The 20,522-nt window shown below is 30.4% G+C and overlaps 4 protein-coding genes across 5 annotated transcripts; 2 read left to right on the top strand and 2 right to left on the bottom strand.

The window, feature by feature from the left end:
• The first annotated feature begins 611 nt into the window (after positions 1 to 611).
• LOC8287247 lies at positions 612 to 2,959 on the top strand. 2 transcript variants are annotated; one of them, XM_015726146.3, is made up of 5 exons: positions 612 to 1,105; positions 1,207 to 1,473; positions 1,627 to 1,957; positions 2,053 to 2,172; positions 2,518 to 2,959. In XM_015726146.3, exons 1-5 carry the CDS (start codon positions 974 to 976, stop codon positions 2,628 to 2,630), a joined length of 963 nt encoding a protein of 320 aa, XP_015581632.2. In that variant the 5' UTR covers positions 612 to 973; the 3' UTR covers positions 2,631 to 2,959. The 2 variants fall into 2 exon arrangements, with proteins under 2 accessions (XP_015581632.2, XP_002530395.3); XM_002530349.4 differs by having other exon boundaries at positions 1,204 to 1,473.
• A 5,975-nt stretch (positions 2,960 to 8,934) lies between these two features.
• Positions 8,935 to 9,756, bottom strand: LOC8287248 (17.3 kDa class I heat shock protein). The gene has a single exon (XM_002530350.4). It carries the CDS (start codon positions 9,643 to 9,645, stop codon positions 9,157 to 9,159), a length of 489 nt encoding a protein of 162 aa, XP_002530396.1. The 5' UTR covers positions 9,646 to 9,756; the 3' UTR covers positions 8,935 to 9,156.
• A 2,037-nt stretch (positions 9,757 to 11,793) lies between these two features.
• On the top strand, positions 11,794 to 13,877 carry LOC125370376 (7-deoxyloganetic acid glucosyl transferase-like). The gene is made up of 2 exons (XM_048375478.1): positions 11,794 to 12,456; positions 12,809 to 13,877. The coding sequence occupies exons 1-2, from the start codon at positions 11,907 to 11,909 to the stop codon at positions 13,726 to 13,728; spliced, it is 1,470 nt and encodes a 489-aa protein (XP_048231435.1). The 5' UTR covers positions 11,794 to 11,906; the 3' UTR covers positions 13,729 to 13,877.
• Positions 13,878 to 17,908: 4,031 nt separating this feature from the next.
• Positions 17,909 to 18,520, bottom strand: LOC125370366 (17.3 kDa class I heat shock protein-like). The gene has a single exon (XM_048375452.1). The coding sequence runs from the start codon at positions 18,410 to 18,412 to the stop codon at positions 17,924 to 17,926; it is 489 nt and encodes a 162-aa protein (XP_048231409.1). The 5' UTR covers positions 18,413 to 18,520; the 3' UTR covers positions 17,909 to 17,923.
• Between the last annotated feature and the right edge of the window lie 2,002 nt (positions 18,521 to 20,522).

The raw sequence follows: 20,522 nt of genomic DNA, 5'->3' as shown, positions 1-20,522 counted from the left end.
TGGATTAACATTATGGTTTGGTTTGTCTTTTATTTTATCTAATATCTAACCTGGCCTATCAATTAAGTTGGATGGAGACTGTTTATATTTTGCACTTTCAAAGTAAAGGGAGCTTTTAATGGGGACGGCAAATCTTATAGACTAAGACTGCTTTATTTTACATAAGCTGAACTATTATAAAATAAAGAAAAAGGAGACAGAAAAAAGAGAAACATGCAAGGGATTGGATTGGAGGAAAAAATTGCTTCAGCGTGAAGCAGCAGTAATTGGGAGGGGATGATGTACCAGCAGCACTAGTGCTATGCAGCTATTACATAGAATTCGATTATATTTATTCTCCCTAATAATCCCTATCTATTTAACACAAATGCTCAGGCAAAATAATGCATCAAAAGAAAATGCCTAATTTTGGTTTAATGTCTTTCAACGTCAAGCAAAATTCAAATCCATTCCATTATTTTAACCTAAGGAAGAATGAAGATCGAAATTCCATTTATTCAAAATATGTACACAAACCAATCAATAAAACAAAGAAAAGCTTTCATGAACTAAATTATTTCAAAAAATTATCAAGTACCATAGCATGACAATAATTCTATTATTTATGAACATAACGCCCAATATGCAAAGCTACAAATCTAAAGACAAAAGAAAACAAGAAAAAGAAAAATAAATAAATAGAAGAAAGAAAAAATAACGTGCAATCCACATGAACATACGTGGAGTTCCACAAAGGCAAAAATGTCCATTTCTTTTGCTTAATCCATCTCTCTTCCTCTTGCTTTGGACCACACACACCACCGGCCTGCCAAGAAAAACCCAGCTACAACCTCACAACTCAACTGTATTAACGAATTATTAAATCTTCTCTTACCAGCAAAACCCACTTCATTTCCCTCTCTCTCTCTCCCTCTCCTCCTACTTGTACTATATATTACTCAAAACATATACTCTTGTCTGTTATATATTAATCATGTCTGCCTCCGTTCAAGATTTAGAATCTCTGCTTCCATCTCAGTTTCTTGACTTGAGTACGATTGTTGGCACAGAGTGTAGTGAAGAGGATGATTTCTTGTACTGCTTGACACTTGCTGCCGATACCAAGGTATTGGCACTTGATATTTAAAGTTTAGTTTTGTGTTTTTTCTTTTTTGATGAAATCAAGACTTGGGTTTGATTTAATTTTTTTGTTTAATCCAATAGAAGAATTGGGTAATGGGTGGATCGCCAGAATCTGTACTGGGCGGAATCGGAAGTTGGTCGTTGTCGCCTCCAACGACTCCGTTTGGGACTAGAAATGATACATGGGATGATCCATTTTATACAGTTGCTGATCATATTGCGAGGTTAAAGATAAACAAGAACTGTAACTGTCGGGATCAGAAGGGATTGCTGCGTCCTGCAAGGATCCAGAATCAAGAAACAGTAGTGAGAAATCAAAGTTTTGGTCACAGTTCTTGGCAGTTAAATCAGGTAATCAGGAAAGGGCAACCTCTGTTTGGTTGTCTAGAAAGAGAAGTAAAATAAGAATCTTTATCTAGCTAAGAAGAAAGCAGGGGATCGTATGAGTATGTTTGGCTTTTAAGGGCTAATGGGACTTATTGGCTCTCTGTTGTTGTTTTGCAGTACCAGCAGCAGCATCAAGTGAAGCTAAACCACAAGTGCTCTTCAGTTTGGGGAAAGCAGCAAGCAAAGGCAACTGGCTGGCATGTTCACCCCCAGCCCCACAACCAACAAATCCAGAGCAGAGGAACAAGTAATGTAGGGCGTCCTCTAGGTCTGCCTCAGTCTTCTTGGCCACCTCTGCAACCAAATAATAAACACCATCAACAGTCTAGTGCAGGCACCAGAGCTCTTTCGGTCAATGGAACTGGTGTTAAACGAGAGTGCGTTGGCACTGGGGTTTTCTTGCCTCGCAGATATGGCAATGACACCACTGATCACAGAAAGACATCCGGTATAGCTAGTGCTGTAGTCTCTTTTGGGGAATCTCTGGTTTTACTTGACATAACAATTTTGTATTAACATTCGATCTTCTTGTATCATGATCAGCTTGCATTTCAGTTCTGCATACAGCAAAGCATGTCGATGCTCTGAAATTGAACCTTGAGGACGTGAACATGCAGGGCAATCCCCAATCACGTTTTAACATTGATCTTGCCTCTGATTACGGTAAGCATGTCCTTAATTTAGAGTAGTTAATTTATTTATTACTATTAACTACTCGTCATAAAATCTAACCAATACAAATTCAATTCTTGACAAATAATACCATTAGTGTAATATTTTCTTTAAAGAATCAAAATTAAATATATAAAAAGAAGTAAGCTTAATCGAGTTAGACGAATATATTTCAAAGACTTTCTCTCGTAAATCTTTTTTTTTTTTAACTTAAAAAAGAGCTAATTAGTATTTGATTTGGGATATTATGTCCAATTCTTGTGATTAACTAGCTATAGATTTATATCGTTTGAAAGCAATGAGTATGACTTTGGTCACCGGGGGGTTGTTTTGCAGATGCTTGGATAGCAAAAAGAAATACCCTTTTGGCCCAGCAAAAGAGGAAGTTAAATCCTGATCAATGTGTACTCACTCATGAAATACAATTGCCTCAAGAGTGGATATATTGATCAATAAGTGACTCCAAGAATACAAGAAAGGAAGTTTAGAGGAAGAAGATTCTATAGACTCTTAGTAATGTTGATTAATTTAATTTTCCAAGTAGGAATTTCAAGAGTGTTAGCTTACAGCAAAGCAATAAGAAAGTCCTGGTTTTTTTCATGGGATTAATTTGCTTCAGTTTTCAAGAAAATATAGGAAGATAAGTGGCAATAGAGTGAGAGTTTGGATTTCTTTTTTTCTTTTTTGTAAGAGTAGTACTAATAAGTGGGTTATGTTGTCAAAGTATTCTTTCAATGATTTCTTAATGATATTTATTAGGGAGGATTTATATTTTTAATAGGTAAAAATGAGATTATAATGTATTAACTTTAACATTAAAAATGAAATGAAATTATTTATTTACATGCTTTTATGTAAAACCGGGGTCAATCCTAAATAATATTCTTGTGCAATGTTAAAATGAGATTATATTTAATTTGGTATTGAAAAAAATTAAAATATTTTATTAAATTAGATTAAAAATTAAAGTGATTATATATTCAAATTTGTGTTTAAATAAACATTATCCCTTTCAAATTCTAAAATGTATGCTGAGTGTACACTTGTCGAGCTCCAATTTGTCCTTTAATAGCCATCCGTACTGATAAAACAGTACGTAATATTTTAAGCGCTTGAATATATGAATTTTGCTGACTTTTCTTTAACATTATTATTCCAAATTCCTAAATAAGTGAAACGAGTGTTGAAATAAGTATATAGGATCTTTATACAACATAATTGTAGTTTCTGGACTTAACAAAACAAACTTCAAATTTCAGGGGGCTGAAAATGGTTTTGCCTTTAAAAGATCTAAATTGAGCAAAGACTTCATGGTATCATTCAGTTTAAACTAATAGGTCCACAGTGATGAAGGAAATTTCCCACACTAAAATATCACTGTACTTCTTTAAGATTGGGTAGTAGCCTCGTGGCTACAAAAATCTCAAACTCGTTTAAAATATAATTACTTAGATTTTATTAAATTAATATAAAAAATTTAATTTTATTATCTATATTTATTTTAAATCTGGTTAGTACTACTTATATATTATTTAAATTCATCCAAATCCGATATTTTATATTTATAGATGTATTTAAGTGTATTAATCAGATAATAAAATCCTATCTATTAACAATTTATTTATATTAATAGGTGAGGGAACAAAATTAGTGTCTGCTTAATAAATTTATATCATATAAAAATATTAATAAAATAAAAAAACAGCAATTAAATTAATAGAAAAATATATTAAAATAAAAAGTACTAATTCGATGAAGAAAAAAATTAATAAATTAATTAAATAAAAATAAAATAAAATATTAAAATTAAATAGATACCTTTCACTTGGAAGTATAAAACTCAAATACTATCCAAACTATTATGGATATAAAAAATTAAAGATAAACCCATTCTAAATCTGATTATCTATTTCTAAAATCCGTTATATTAGAATCGGACGTTCAAAAATACTCGAGCAATTACCATCCCTACTCTCATGTATTAAGGGCATCTCAAGTTCAACACTTGTTTCTCTTCTTCCCAATTGTAATAGTCCAAAAGACACTACTAATATTACTTTATTGAAGAAAGCTAAAGGGGAAAAAGGAAAAAAAAAAAAAGGTGAAGAGATGTGTTGGGGGAGAGGGAAATTGCTTCAGCTTGAAGGGGTGGAAAATGCTGTGGTGGGGAATTGGGGATAGTGATATTGAATTTTGTAATTGTAGGGACCCATATGCATGCAATTGGGTCATTTTCCATCATCTTTAGTTACTAACTATTATATATTTTCCCGCCTATTCTTTGTCAAAAAGAAACTTATAGACATCTTTGGTTATTGTGATTTGGTGCTCTGTGAACTCAAAAACTTGTCTTATTTTGATTTTAGTGCAAACATTGCCAATACATTACTTCCTTCATCCCATTTTAATTGTTCTTTTTCATATTTATATGTCTCAAAAATATAATTTACTTTTTAATTATTAATTTAATAATATAATAATTCAAGCTATTTTCCATTAATATTTGGTTTCTTAATTATGAAGGCAGGTAGCCTGACAATGATATTTTCAAAAGAAAAATTAATTAACAATAATAATTAAAAAAATTAAAATTCTTAATATGCATAAATTAAAAGAGGAAAAAAATGGTACAAAAGGAGTAAAAGAATTTCTAAAGTAATTATTATCAATTATATAATTGTAATTATAAAAAGATTAAATATGGATCATATATTATCAATTAAAGATAATTCAATTGAAAATTTTTATTTAAAATTATCGGAAAATATGAATTTCGATTTATCTTTTGATAAAATGCACCGCACAACTTTTAAGTTTTTAATTATTTATTTATTTATTAAATGGTAAAAAAAGACAACTTCTTCATGCAACCTTACACGTCCCCAGCATGTGGGGTGAGTTGGCTTGAAGACATTAAAAAGAAAAATACAAAAGAAAAAAAGATCAAAGTTTCGTCTTTTCTCGGAATTTATTACTCTTATAGTGGCATTCTTTCCACATAGTTTCAAATTTTTAAAATTTAAATTAGAAGATACCCTGTTTTTAGTGGCTTCCAATTTTTGTCCATACCAATAAGACAACTTCTAATCTATTTCTTCACCTCAGCCATACATAATACAGTCTTTTGGTCCATTTTAAAGACTATATGCAACAATTAATAATTAATATAAGACCCAACCCATTTTAAATAAATTTTAATAAGACAATCTAGTAAATTTAAATGCTATATGTTTAAAAAAAGATAGTCCCACTATTACTTATAATCATCTAAGTAATAAATTAATATTTAACTAAATGACCTCTTATAATAGGTGACTTTTACATGCATCAGTGCCACAACTGCATTGTAGAAAAGCCCTAGTTTATATTCTTCCTATCAAATATATTCAAAAGAAAAAAAAAATCATTCTGATTATTGCATGAAATAAATCAAATCCAAAAGAATTATGTTAATTAAATTAGTGGAAGTGGAAGTAAAATAGTAATATAACAAAATCAGACACTTATTTAAGAAAAATATTTGGGTTTGTAGGAGGACATAGGAGCAAATCTTTCTTTTTTGCACCAGTAATTATGGTGGGATATTCCAATTTCTACACTAAACAAATTGATCAATTCAAGCACTACCCTAATCATCAATTATTGTAAGATAAGAACCCCATATAATAAAAAATCTATTAATCAAAACCAAGTTTAGCTGGGAGAGGGACATCAACTTTAGTGGATATCACTTAATGTACAAGTTTGAATTTGAAAATAAAAATAAAAAAACTAGTGAGAGTAGGTGGAGAAAAGGCAAGTCCCATGATTGTGCTTACAATTCAAAATTTCAAGTCAGCAAAACAAAGAGAGAGAGCCTTTATTTGCTTTCCAAGAAATATAGATGTCTCCATGCATAAAATGAAATTGGATTGCAAGCAAGCAATCAAGAAAACTGCATGCATTCAGGGGTACTCAAAATTTAAGCTTTATGCAATTACAAAGTTACATTTGATTTCTTTCTTGTGAGTTGTTTAACCATAGTGATTTTCATTTTCCCTTCCTATAATCAAATATTTTAAGAAATTAGAAACTATAGCAATTGCTAATTAGATGCATAGTAGACCCTCTTATATATATATATATATATATATATATATAAAATATTTAATGAATTAATAATTTCAAAGCTTTGAGTATATTGGTGGATAACTATTTTAAATTATATCGATCATTATAGATTTAATAGATTAATATTTTTTTTAATCCATCAAATATATTACTTGCAGTTAATCTCCTAAAATTAGAAATTATAAGCTCTCTTCTTTATCCTTTAATTTGAAATCAGTCTGATTTAAGCTTCATAGTTCGTTAATCGTTGCTATTTTCAGTTGAAAATGATTTGAAAGAGTTAAATGATGCTCTAATGATGGGTTTACTGGAATATTGATGGGTGGCTTAAACTATATTATTTTTATTTTTATTTATTTTCTTAAAATGAAAAAGTGAAGCTTAATTGTAATGTAACTTAATATACCAGGAACACAACAATAAATTAAGGGAATGAGATGAATGATTAGATTGCTAATTTCATGGTTTACATCTTTAATTTTAAATTAGCTGATAAAATAACTAATAAGTGAAGATAATGGATCTTGAAACATACCTGTTTGATGATACTGGGTTATGCATGTGAGCAAGTCAAATCATGCTGTTTTAAGATTATAAACTTAATGATAATAATAATAAAAAAAGCATAAGATTAGGTAATGGTTTAAATATTAATTATTATGGAAAAGAAATTATGAATCAGATTAATACAGCTGCAGTGGACAAAACCAATATAGGGGGTCCATACTTATGTGTTGAATGATGCTTCAGAGCATGCTTAACAGTAATCATGTGATTTCTTCTTTTTGCAAGTAATTATGTTTGCAAAAAAAGAAAAAAAGAAAAAAAATAAACAATTAGGAAACCTAAATCAGAGGCCTTTATTAATTAGAAGCTACTTTTATAAAATTAAGCAAAGTATGCTATATTTTAAAAATAAAAAAGATGCATGGATTGAAATCTTATAAAAATATTAACAACAATCAACAGAAGATTGACAGGGAAAAAGAACACATGAATGGCAATGGCTTATGATCATTGAAAATCAAATGATGCAATTTTATGCAGATACCAAGCTTAATTAATAAAACTATTTGGCATAATGTCATTGTTTGACCAAATTTTGGACCGTCATTGTGTAGCTCAAGGGAGTGGTCAAGAAAAAACAACAAATTAATTTTTGTTTATAAACTAGGTGAAAAATAAAAATAAAATAATAATAAAGAAATTAGTGAGAGGTGAAGTACATTGTGTAGGCCGTAAACCAATATATGTTTTTTATCGACTCAATAAAGATTTATTTAAATTCGTTTAATAATACTTATTTAAAAAATAAGTCCTAAAATGAGGCAATTTGTTAATAGATCGGTGAGCAATCTCGCTAGTTTAATATTTAATTGAGAATTTTTTTATATTTTTTTATGCACTATAAATATAAAAATATCTATTCAAATTTATTATTAAAATAAATATAAATTTTCTATTTTTTTGATATTTTTACAATAAATATTTTGTTCTTAAATAAATAAATTAATCAATCTTAATTTATAATTAGTATTTATTACTCATTTACATTCAAACAAGTTTCTAAAGGGGTGTTTAATTCAAAGATCTGATGGAATCAATAGCTGTTTCTCACCGAACAACTATATTAAAATATTTAGTAAAAATTTAAAAAATAACAGCTGATAGCTGATTTAGTCCTAATCAGGTGTTGATATATTAATTCTATTTTAAAATTTTTTCTTATTAGCTGTTAGTTGATAAATTTTATTTATTTATTTAGATGTTATTATTTTTATTATAAATTATTAATAATATTTATTTTAAATTGATTCTATATAATTAAATTTTTATATTTAAAAATAAATAATTATAATATTTAAAATTATTTGTATTTAAAATTAAGAATTTTTATTAGTAGAATCTAAATTTAAATTTTATTTTTAAAATAACTTTTATAAATAAATAAAATTAAATTAAAAATATTAATTATAATATTTTTAATTATTATAAATTATTTTTATTCATTTATATTATTAAATAATAATATAAATAATAATAAAATATATCTAACATACTAACAATAATTGCTGATAAAATTCCACTAAACAGTTTAATTTATTAGTTATCTTAACCAAATATCTAATATCAGCTGAATCAAATAAATAAGGTGAAGCTAGCAATGACAAGTCTTCTCTCTTATTATGAATTCAATTTTGGTAATTTTGATTGATTGAAATAGGGCCTTTACCATATTGTCCAGATCAGCGCTTTAGTGCTTTCCTTCATGGGCTGAGGAAGTGAGTGGACTTAGAAAGTTTGGTGCTTCAGGCACTATACCACCTCAATTGAATTCATTAGTAGCTTTCACCTCAATTGAATTCATTAGTAGCCTTTCTTTGGTGTGGTACCGACTAAGCTTCAAATCATGGGTTCAATTGAAGCCTTATCTTTTAAAGAAGACCCATCTGGTGTTTCTGAATCTATTTGCTCTTTCGATTTGTTTGGTGACAGAGAGCTTTCTTTCTTTTCTGTGAAATCATTTGGGAATCCTGCTAACTTGAATAGCACATTCGGTCAAAATTGAGCAAATTATGAACACTATCATAAAAATTGAAAGGAATGCTAATATTCTTGTCCATAGACATTAAAAATGCCATCTACCCAATAATAGTCAAAGTTTATTATTACATTTCAAATCACAACTCCATGGAAAAATGAACCCACAAATCCCATTACACAGTATCCATGACATTAACACATCTAATATGATCATATGTTGAACTTATTATTAGATGGGTCTAATACCCATCTTTTAGACTGACCATAACACACACCACTCACAGAAATTGCCATTGATTATATAGACTATATATAATATATTTAACCAGAGATATCAATGGCCTTCACATCAGGTTTCTTGACCTCCTCTTTAGGAACAGTAACAGTCAAAACTCCATTCTCCATGCTAGCTTTAACCTGATCAATCTTAGCGTTATCTGGCAATCTAAACCTTCTCATAAACTTCCCACTTGATCTTTCAACTCTATGCCACTTATCGTTCTTCTCTTCCTTCTCTTTGCTTCTTTCACCACTTATTTGCAAAACCTTACCTTCCTCTATCTCCACCTTCACTTCTTCTTTCTTTAGCCCTGGGAGATCAGCCTTGAAAACATGAGCTTCAGGTGTTTCTTTCCAGTCCATGCGTGTGTTCGCGAACGCCGATGTCTCGTTGGCGATTTCAGACCGAGGAGTTGCTAGGGCTGTGCTTGTAAATGGGAAGTCATGGAAAGGGTCCCAGATATCAAGAGAGAATGGGTCGAAGATGTTGGTTCTTCGGCCACCAAAAATGCTGCTCGGAACAAGAGACATTTTCTTTCAGGGCCGTTGGTGTTTTTGAGATTGGGTTGTGGATGCGTGTGTTTCTTTAATTTGCTTGGAATGGCTACTTATTTATTGTGCTTTGAAGGATTGAACATACAGGTATTTATAGGAGAAGAAAAGGGTGTTCTTCAATTGCTGAGTACTTCTCTTGCAGTGAGTTCTTGATGCTTCAAGAAGATGGAGACAGGTGATCTTTCTGGAATGTGAAAGAAATTCTTGGACAGGCACAGGTACATGCGCATGCAAAGACGGGCTTTATTTATCGGTTTATTAATAGGTTCCTATACTAATTTTTTAATACATAAAATTTAGACAATTTAATTATATAATCTTATAGTTTTTCTATTTTTATTTAATAAACAAAGAGATAATAAATCTGAATTTATTTTATTAAAATACTTATAAATTTTAACCCTACAATCATTTAAAATTCGAATATAAAATATTTAACCATTTACAGAAGAAGTTGTATTATGTTTGCATATTTAAGTGTGGGTTCCCTGGTGGAAGAGATTTGGTAGGACCAAGAGAATACGTGTGCACTATTGAGTGGGAAAGTGTTGTTTTTTGGTTGCATAATAAAGCCGAAAGGTCTCAAACCTTCCACTGTCTTCTACAAGAATATTATGGCATTCTTTTTCTTGGGAAGAATGAAAAGAATTCTTTTTTTATTTTTTATTTTTTTTTAAGACTTTGTTCTGTGCATTCGTAAATAAAAGAAAAAAATTAAATGTTTTTTGGAGTATGAACTGAAAATATTTATAGATTAGTGAAAATTGACACTAGATTAGATTAGTATTTACAGGACTCCAAATTGATTAAGGAAATGGTAACTAATTAAGATCTTACTTAATTTTATTTGATTATTTTTTCCCACAAGAATTATTGATTGAATGATGTTTTTGTACATTGAATTGAAAATAAAATATTTGAATATACTGACTGTAATAGATTGATGAACATATAAAAAGAGACATAAACAAAGCTTAAAAATGGAAAAAAAATAAAAGATTAAAAACCCCAAACAAATTTGAACAGAAATGAAATCCAATTACGAATATCCTTTATCACAAATTAACAAACAAAATTATATAAAAACCACATAATCTCACATAAAAACCACAATTATTGTTGTAGTTGTAGTAGTTAGGTTTAGAGTAGTAGTAGTATAGTCGACCCACTCGTATAATTAATATACCAGGTCAGTAAAGAATTTATTAAATATTAAAATTATTCATTTATTAAGTTTATAAAAATTAAAAATTATATAAAGCTAGAGTTTTCGACCAACAAGTCATTGGCATTCAAAAAAAAAATGCTCTAAATTAATTTCACAATAATAGCACTTTTTCTTAATAGAAAATATAATTTTCTATTTGATAATTTTTAAAATCTCAAATTTACTATTAAGCATTAAAATAATAAACATTAATATTCCTTTTGATTGAAAATTATTGAAATATTTATTTTATTTACAAATGAATTGATATATTTTTTTGTGTTAAATAATAACTATAGAATTCAATCCAGATGAGTTAATATTGTATTTGATTAATATACAATTAAAAAATAATTTATAGATATAGAAAATAGGAGAGATAATTAAATAAATTAATGCCATCAAATATATTATTTTCATAGTATGAAATTCCTATTGAAATGTTACCTTTTCTTTTTTAGAAGTTAAAGTAGTATCTTGATATTCAATTTTATTTGAAGGCTGCATGATATCTGAGGTACACCCTACATCTAACGCTTATGTGTATCTATACATCTTGAGAAATAATGTCTCCTTATTTTTAACACATTAATATTGTATTTATTATATAATAAATTATTAAAAAAATTTACAAGTTAAATTTTAAATTCTTATTTATAATCAAAATAATAAAAATAACTGAATAAATTACTAATTCTACAATAAAAAAATATTTATTTAAATTTGAGAAATATAATATAATTAATAAAAAATATTATATATATATATAATATTATATGTTTTATATTTTATTACAAGTTAATTGAGATATATTTTTATATTTAAAATTAATATATGTGTGCATCGATACGGTATATACCAAGCTTTGTGAGACTCTGCCGCTGCCTCCTGTACAGTCCATCTTGATGTTTTTGATGTCTAGCCGCCAGTGGCCAGTCTCAATGTTTAGGCCACCTACTACCATTCTCACTGGAAAGTAATATTTTTCAATACATGAGAAAGATATTTAACGCCCAACTCTGTAAGCCATATGTACCACCCACTTCAACACTTCCTTTACTCAGAGATGGAGCAGTGCTCAATTCCTCCTCCTCCTCCTCATGTGTTAATCTTTCCTGCCCTAGGCCAAGGCCATGTAAACTCCATGCTTAAACTAGCTGAGCTTTTAGCCCTTGCCGGTCTAAAGGTTACCTTCCTAAATTTCGAGTATATCCATGAAAATCTATTTCGTTGTTCAGATGTTCAAGCTCGTTTTGACAAATATCCTGGATTCCAGTTCAAAACCATACCAAATTGTTGGCCACCAGGTCGCCGACCTGGAAATACATCAGATACGTTGAGACAGTTATTAGAGACAATGAAAATGCAGAGCACGCCAATTTTCCAGAAGATTGTAGTAGAGTGTAACATTGCTGCACCAATTAATTGTATCATCGGAGATATGTTAATGGGATTTGTCTATGATGTTGCCAGTGAGGTTGGGATTCCAGCTATTCAATTTCATACCATTAGTCCTTGTTCAGTCTGGACGTATCTTTCTATTCCTGACGTTCTTGAAGCACAAGAACTTCCTGTCAAAGGTATATCACTGTAACATCCTCATTATTTGTATTGCTACCTGAACCTAGTATAGAAATTTAAACTTTTTCTCCCCAATACACTCTGTCAAGTTTGGTAGTGAATTACGCCTTATACAATCTTTTTCAAGTTGAATATCTATAGTAGGAATTTTCTCAATATTTCACATTGACTCCTATTCTGAAGTTGAGATTTACATTTAGTACGGGATTAATTAGCTTCATTGATAAGAATTAAATACCTATGTATTTAATTAGGTTCTCATTGAGGTCCAAATTTCACAGTTGGTAACCTCATTTTTTTGGAAACACTTATAGTGTGATGCCTGAAGAGGGCTTTGTTTTCAATTTGAAGGAAAAGAAGATATGGATCGATTGATAACAAAAGTACCAGGCATGGAAAACTTTCTCAGGCGTCGAGATCTTCCAAATTTTTGCCAAGAAGCTTCAGATCCTAGCCTCTTAATCATCACAAAGGAGATGAGAGAATCCCAAGCACTCATCCTCAACACATTTGAAGAACTAGATAAAGAAATACTTGCACAAATTCGCACTCACTACCCAAAAACCTACACCATTGGACCCCTCCACATGCTCTTGAAATCAAGACTAACAAGCATCAAGAAGCATGCAACCTCCAACAGTATCGTGGAAATGGATAGAAGCTGTATAAATTGGTTGGATAAGCAACCAAAGCGTTCTGTGCTCTTCGTGAGCTTTGGTAGTACTACATTAATGACAAGAGACCAAATGATGGAATTCTGGCATGGTATTGTTAATAGCAAGATAATGTTTTTGTGGGTTCTAAGGCCTCAGTCTATCACTGCTAAAGATGGTGATGATCTTGAAAGATTTCTTGATGAGTTTGAGGTTGGGCCTAAGGAAAGTGGGTATATTGTGAGATGGGCACCTCAGGAAGAGGTTTTAGGGCACAAGGCAACTGGTGGATTTTTGACACATAGTGGATGGAACTCAACTTTGGAAAGTATAGCCGCTGGTGTGCCTATGATTTGTTGGCCTTATTTTGGTGATCAGCAAGTGAACAGTAGGTTTGTGAGTGAGGTTTGGAAGGTGGGCTTGGACATGAAGGATGTGTGTGACAGAGAGATTGTTGAGAAGATGGTGATTGATCTGATGGTGAATAGGAGGGAGGAGTTTGTGAGATCATCGACTAGGATGACAGAAGCGGCAAAAAACAGTGTGAAAGATGGTGGATCTTCTTCTTGTAATTTGGAAAGTTTGATGAAAGATATAAGGTTGATGAACATGCACTGACACCGTAAATTACCACAAATGTGTTCACAATTCCTGTGTACTTTGTCGCTTACTTTTATTTACACTCTCTAGATTATAATTTCTTGCTATTAGCTTGAATTATTTATCTCGTTTATTTTCTTTTAAACTTTAATCTTTTCTTTTATCAATCTTCTTTGTTATTATTGTTATTCTTTCATATAATTAGTCAATAGAATTTAAAAATTTATCTCTATTGGTTATAAAAGTGAAACAAATATGAAAATTCATGTATTAGATGGGTAGAATCTAAATCTTAAAATATAATTAAAATTTAGTACAAAATTATGATTTTTCTTGTTATTAGCCTTAATTTGATTAAAAGAAAAGTTCAAAATCAGATCTATTTAATTTGAAGGAAATTAGCAGCAGTTTATGTGATTTCTAACAAGAAGGGAAAGAAATGTCATATGAAGGAAACTATGTGCAGCCTGCTATTCCACGTTTTGATGGTCAGTATGACCATTGGAGCATGTTGATGGAGAATTTCCTGCGTTCTAAAGAATATTGGCAAGTTGTTGAAAATGGTGTTGAAACAACTAAGCCCGATGTAGTACTCACGGAGCAATAATAGAAGGAGCTGAAGTTGAAAGATTTGAAAGCCAAAAATTATTTGTTTCAGGCCATCGATTGCTCTATTGTGGAAACAATTCTTTGTAAGGAAACTTGCAAAGATATCTGGGATTCAATGAAGAAGAAATATCAAGGCTTTACTAGAACAAAGTGAGCACAACTTCAAACCTTGAGAAAGGAATTTGAGACTCTACAAATGAAAAGTGATGAGTTTGTGACTACTTACTTTGCAAAGACCATGATAGTAGCGAATAAAATGTGATTCCATGGTGAAAGGATGGATGCAGTGGTTATAGTAGAGAAGATTTTGCGTTCTTTGTCAACAAAGTACAATTATGTTGTTTGTTCTATAGAAGAACCCAAAGATGTTGACACACTCTCCCTAGTTGAACTCCAAAGCTCTCTATTGGTTCATGAGCAGAATATGAATCGAGATACTCCTGCAGACGAGCAAGCTTTAAAGGCTTCTATGTCTATTCCTTCCTCAAATTCAAGAGGAAGAGGTAGAGGCAAAGGGAAAGGGCGTGGAAGAGGCAGAGGAAGAGGAGATCAAAACAATAGCAATGGCAATGACAGTCACTCGCAAGGTCGAGGTAGAGGAGGACGAGACCAACAATTTGATAAATCCAAGATTGAGTGCTTTTGATATCATAAATTTGGGCATTATCGTTCTGAATGCTATACTAAGCTTTCTCATGATAAAGTAAAGGAAGAAATATCAAATTTTATTGAAAAGCAAGAAGCAGAAACGTTGTTAATGGCTGTTCAAAGTAGCAGGGAACCTGAACCAAATATCTGGTATGTGGACACGGGCTGCAGCAATCACATGAGTGGAAGTAAGTCTTCTTTCTCTTTTCTAAATGAAGATTTTCATTCAACTGTTAGTTTTGGTGATTCTTCTACTGTAGAAGTGATGGGTAAAGGGGACATTAAAAAAAAAACCAAGAATGGTTTTGTGGAAACAATATCTAATGTTTTACATGTTTCTGACTTGAAAAGTAATTTATTGAGTGCTGGTCAATTACAAGAAAAGGGTTATGTCATCATTATTAAACAAGGTGCTTGTGAAATTTATGATCCAATTAGAGGTGCTATTGCTGTTATACAAATGAGTTCCAACAGACTGTTTCCATTGAAGATTCAAACAATTCAGTCTTGTTTGGCTACTGAAATCAAAGACTCTTCTTGGTTAGGGCATTTTCGTTATGGCCATTTCAGTTTTGGTGGACTAAAAACTCTCAACCAGAAGACCCATGGTGACAGGACTTCCTCAAATAGCAGCCCCTTCCTAAGTATGTGAAGATTGTGTTGTTGGCAAAGAACACCGTTCCCAATTTCCTAAAAACAAATCATGGAGAGCAAAAGAGTTGTTAGAACTGGTGCATTCAGATATATGTAGTCCAATCGGCCCATCTTCTAATGGAGGTAAAAGTTATCTAATTACTTTCATTGATAATTTTTCAAGGAAAACTTGGGTGTATTTTTTATAAGAAAAATCTGAAACATTTGGGATGTTTAAGTTTTTTAAAGCTCAAGTTGAAAATGAGACTGGAAAAAATATTAAAACTCTACGCACTGATCGAGATGGTGAGTATTGCTCAAAAGACTTTGAGGATTTTTATCTAGAGTATGGGATACGAAGAGAACTAACAGCAACCTATACACCGCAATAAAATGGTGTGTCAGAAAGAAAGAACATAACAATTCTCAATATGGTGCAGAGTTTATTAGCACAAAGAAGGGTTCCAAAGCAGTTTTGGCCAGAAGCAATAAACTGGAGTGTGCATATTTTGAATAGAAGTCCAATATTTGCTGTTCAAAATATAACACCAGAAGAGGCTTGGAGCGGGAGAGAACCAGATGTGGGTCATTTTCGCATTTTTGGATGCATCGCTTTTGCTCATGTCCCTGATAAGAAGAGAAAAAACTTGATGATAAAGCTGAAAAATGTGTTTTTGTTGGCATAAGTGAAACTTCTAAAGCTTACAAATTGTTTTATCCTTGTACAAAAAGGATTATAACTAGCAGGGATGTAGTTTTTGATGAAGAAAACACTTGGGAATGGAATAGGCAGCAGCCTACCCAAGTCTTGCTTGATGAAAATGATGAGCAAGAGCGAGTTTCGGCTCCTTCACTTTCTGAAAGTTCCCTACGAAGATCTCCTACAACAACTGACACTTCACCAATAAACAATGATGATGAAGAGAATCAAACACAATCTCGAATTAGAAGAAGACCAACTTGGATGGAAGATTTTGAGGTAATTGGAATTTCTGATCCAATTACTCATTTTGCTTTGTTTTTAGATTGTGATCCTACCACTTTTGAAAGTGTTGTCAAAGAAGAAAAGTCGAGAAAAGCCATGAATGATGAAATTGATGCCATTGAAAGAAATAATACATGAGAGTTATGTGATCTTCCGAAAGGACATAAAACCATTAGTGTAAAATGGATTTTTAAAATAAAGCTTAAAGAAAATGGTGAGGTTGACAAGTATAAGACGCGTTTGGTGGCAAAGGGATACAAGCAACAATATGGGATTAATTATACAGAAGTGTTTTCTCCAGTTGCAAGACATGATACAATCAGAATAGTGGTTGCTTTAGCAGCTCAAAAATCTTGGCCTATCTTTCAACTAGATGTCAAATCAGCATTTTTACATGGTCACTTGAAGGAGCAGGTCTTTGTTGAGCAACCGCCAGGTTTTGTTAAACATGAAAGTGAGCATAAAGTGTACAAATTGAAAAAAAGCCTTTTACAGACTGAAACAGGCTCCACGGGCATGATGTAGTCGCATTGAAGCTTATTTTCTTAAACTGGTTTTACAAAGTGCCCTTATGAGCACTCTCTCTTTGTTAAAATTGGAGATGAAGGTAAAATGCTCATTGTTTGCTTATATGTTGATGATCTCATTTTTTCTGGAAATTGCAATGTCATGTTTAGAGACTTTAAGAAGTCTATGATGGTTGAATTTGAAATGACTGATCTTGGTATGATGCATTATATAGAAAATTAAAACATAACATAATATATATTTAAAGAAATCATATATATATATATATATATATATATATATATATATATATATATATAGAAAGAGAGAAATATTTTTTAAAACTGATCTTAAAAAATATGTAATTTATTACAATAAAAAATTTATTCCTATTTATAATTAGTTTAAATATATAAATATTATTTCTATATAAAATATTATTATAGAAAATTTTTATTATAGTATTAAAATTTCTAAAAAATACTATATTAAAAATTTAAGACACGGTAATAACTCTAAGTAATAGATTATTATATCAAAACATTAATATTTTTATTTTATTTTAAAACTTTTACTGTAGCATAGTATTTTTTTTTGAAAAGATATATAATTAGAATAGATAAACTTTTCAAAATATGACCTAACAAGTTTATTATTACATTTCCATGGAAAATGAACCCATAAATCCCATTACATAGAATCCATGACATTAACACATCTAATATCATCATATTTATTATTAGATGGGTCTAATACCCATCTTTTAGATTGACCATAACACACACTAGTCACAGAAATTGCCATTGATTATATAGACTATATATAATATATTTAGCCAGAGATATCAATGGCCTTCACATCAGGTTTCTTGACCTCCTCTTTAGGAACAGTAACAGTCAAAACTCCATTCTCCATGCTCGCTTTAACCTGATCAATCTTAGCGTTATCTGGCAATCTAAACCTTCTCATAAACTTCCCACTTGATCTTTCCACTCTATGCCACTTATCGTTCTTCTCTTCCTTCTCCTTGCTTCTTTCACCCCTTATTTGCAAAACCTTACCTTCCTCTATCTCCGCCTTCACTTCTTCTTTCTTTAGCCCTGGGAGATCAGCCTTGAAAACATGAGCTTCAGGTGTTTCTTTCCAGTTCATGCGTGTGTTCGCGAACGCGGATGTCTCATTGGCGATTTCAGACCGAGGAGTTGCTAGGGCTGTGCTTGTAAATGGGAAGTCATGGAAAGGGTCCCAGATATCAAGAGAGAATGGGTCGAAGATGTTGGTTCTTCGGCCACCAAAAATGCTGCTCGGAACAAGAGACATTTTCTTTCAGGGCCGTTGGTGTTTTTGAGATTGGGTTGTGGATGCGTGTGTTTCTTTAATTTGCTTGGAATGGCTACTTATTTCTCGTGCTTTGAAGGATTGAACATACAGGTATTTATAGGAGAAGAAAAGGGTGTTCTTCAATTGCTGAGTACTTCTCTTGCAGTGAGTTCTTGATGCTTCAAGAAGATGGAGACATGTGATCTTTCTGGAATGGGAAAGAAATTCCTGGACAGGCACAGATAGATGCGCATGCAAAGACTGGCTTTATTTATCGGTTAATTAATAGATTCCTATACTAATTTTTTAATACATAAATTTAGACAATTTAATTATATAATCTATAGTTTTTATATATTTATATAATAAACAAAGTGATATATAAATCTGAATTTATTTTATTAAGATATTTATAAATTTTAACCATACTCATAAATAGTCTTCTGTAGAACTCATATCAAAAGCTAGTTCAAAAGAAGATGGTGTCTAGTCCACTTATATATATTATAACATCCTAGTAACCAAGCGATATGAGATAAATATAACTTTTAACATCCTCTCTCAAGTTTAGCGTGACATGCAAATAGGCCGGAACCAAACCCACCATCACACACAAAATACTAGCTCTGCTATCATGATAAATTAGCTCTGCTACAAAATTCTTTTTCTATTTTTTAAGACTTTATTGCGTGCGTTCATAAATAAAAGAAAAATATTAAATATTTTTTGGAGTATAAACTGAAAACTATTTATTCACTAGACATCATTTATAGATTAGTGAAGTTGACATTAGATTAGATTAGTATTTACAGGACTCCAAATTGATTAAGGAAATGGTAACTAATTAAGATTTTACTTAATTTTATTTCATTATTTTTTCCCACAAGAATTACTGATTGAATGATGTTTTTGTACATTGAATTGAAAATATAATATTTGAATATACTGACTGTAATAGATTGATGAACATGTAAAAAGAGACATAAACAAAGCTTAAAAATGGAAAAAAAATAAAAGATTAAAAACCCCAAACAAATTTGAACAGAAATGAAATCCAATTACGAATATCCTTTATCACAAATTAACAAACAAAATTATATAAAAACCACATAATCTCACATAAAAACCACAATTATTGTTGTAGTTGTAGTAGTTAGGTTTAGAGTAGTAGTAGTATAGTCGACCCACTCGTATAATTAATATACCAGGTCAGTAAAGAATTTATTAAATATTAAAATTATTCATTTATTAAGTTTATAAAAATTAAAAATTATATAAAGCTAGAGTTTTCGACCAACAAGTCATTGGCATTCAAAAAAAAATGCTCTAAATTAATTTCACAATAATAGCACTTTTTCTTAATAGAAAATATAATTTTCTATTTGATAATTTTTAAAATCTCAAATTTACTATTAAGCATTAAAATAATAAACATTAATATTCCTTTTGATTGAAAATTATTGAAATATTTATTTTATTTACAAATGAATTGATATATTTTTTTGTGTTAAATAATAACTGTAGAATTCAATCCAGATGAGTTAATATTGTATTTGATTAATATACAATTAAAAAATAATTTATAGATATAGAAAATAGGAGAGATAATTAAATAAATTAATGCCATCAAATATATTATTTTCATAGTATGAAATTTCTATTGAAGTGTTACCTTTTCTGTTTTAGAAGTTAGTAGGGCTGAGCATAGATCTCGGTGATTCCCGCCCAAACCGAATAACCGTACAGAAAAATACTAGAACTGAAATAACCGAAATTCTTTATAACCAAATTGAACTGATCCGAAATTCTATTACGGTATAGTACTGGTTCTTTAGTAAAAACCGTATCAGAACCGATCCGAACCAAACCGTAGGAACGAATTTTTTACATATATTTATTAATAATTATTTATATTATATAAATAATACCTATTAAAAATAACTATAATTGTAAAATACTTTATACTACATACAAAAATTATTTTATATTTATCATTTTGTATAATTCAAGCAATTATTATTGAAATAAAAAAATACTACATATTTAAAATAACTATAATATTATAATGTACTTTATAATCTATAAAAAAAAATATAAGTTATATATTAAT

Source organism: Ricinus communis, chromosome 6, assembly GCF_019578655.1.
Source record: "Ricinus communis isolate WT05 ecotype wild-type chromosome 6, ASM1957865v1, whole genome shotgun sequence".
Taxonomy (NCBI): Eukaryota; Viridiplantae; Streptophyta; class Magnoliopsida; order Malpighiales; family Euphorbiaceae; genus Ricinus; species Ricinus communis.
This window is presented reverse-complemented; position numbering and strand designations above follow the sequence as displayed.

What these genes read in the sequence shown, in the direction of transcription:
- LOC125370366 (XM_048375452.1), bottom strand. Translation starts at nt 18,412, where the DNA reads ATGTCTCTTGTTCCGAGCAGCATTTTTGGTGGCCGAAGAACCAACATC.
- LOC8287248 (XM_002530350.4), bottom strand. Translation starts at nt 9,645, where the DNA reads ATGTCTCTTGTTCCGAGCAGCATTTTTGGTGGCCGAAGAACCAACATC.
- LOC125370376 (XM_048375478.1), top strand. Translation starts at nt 11,907, where the DNA reads ATGTACCACCCACTTCAACACTTCCTTTACTCAGAGATGGAGCAGTGC. An exon ending in ACAAGAACTTCCTGTCAAAG is followed by an intron (nt 12,457 to 12,808) that starts GTATATCACTGT and finishes TTCAATTTGAAG; the next exon opens with GAAAAGAAGATATGGATCGA.
- LOC8287247 (XM_002530349.4), top strand. Translation starts at nt 974, where the DNA reads ATGTCTGCCTCCGTTCAAGATTTAGAATCTCTGCTTCCATCTCAGTTT. An exon ending in GTTCTTGGCAGTTAAATCAG is followed by an intron (nt 1,474 to 1,626) that starts GTAATCAGGAAA and finishes GTTGTTTTGCAG; the next exon opens with TACCAGCAGCAGCATCAAGT. An exon ending in TGATCACAGAAAGACATCCG is followed by an intron (nt 1,958 to 2,052) that starts GTATAGCTAGTG and finishes TATCATGATCAG; the next exon opens with CTTGCATTTCAGTTCTGCAT.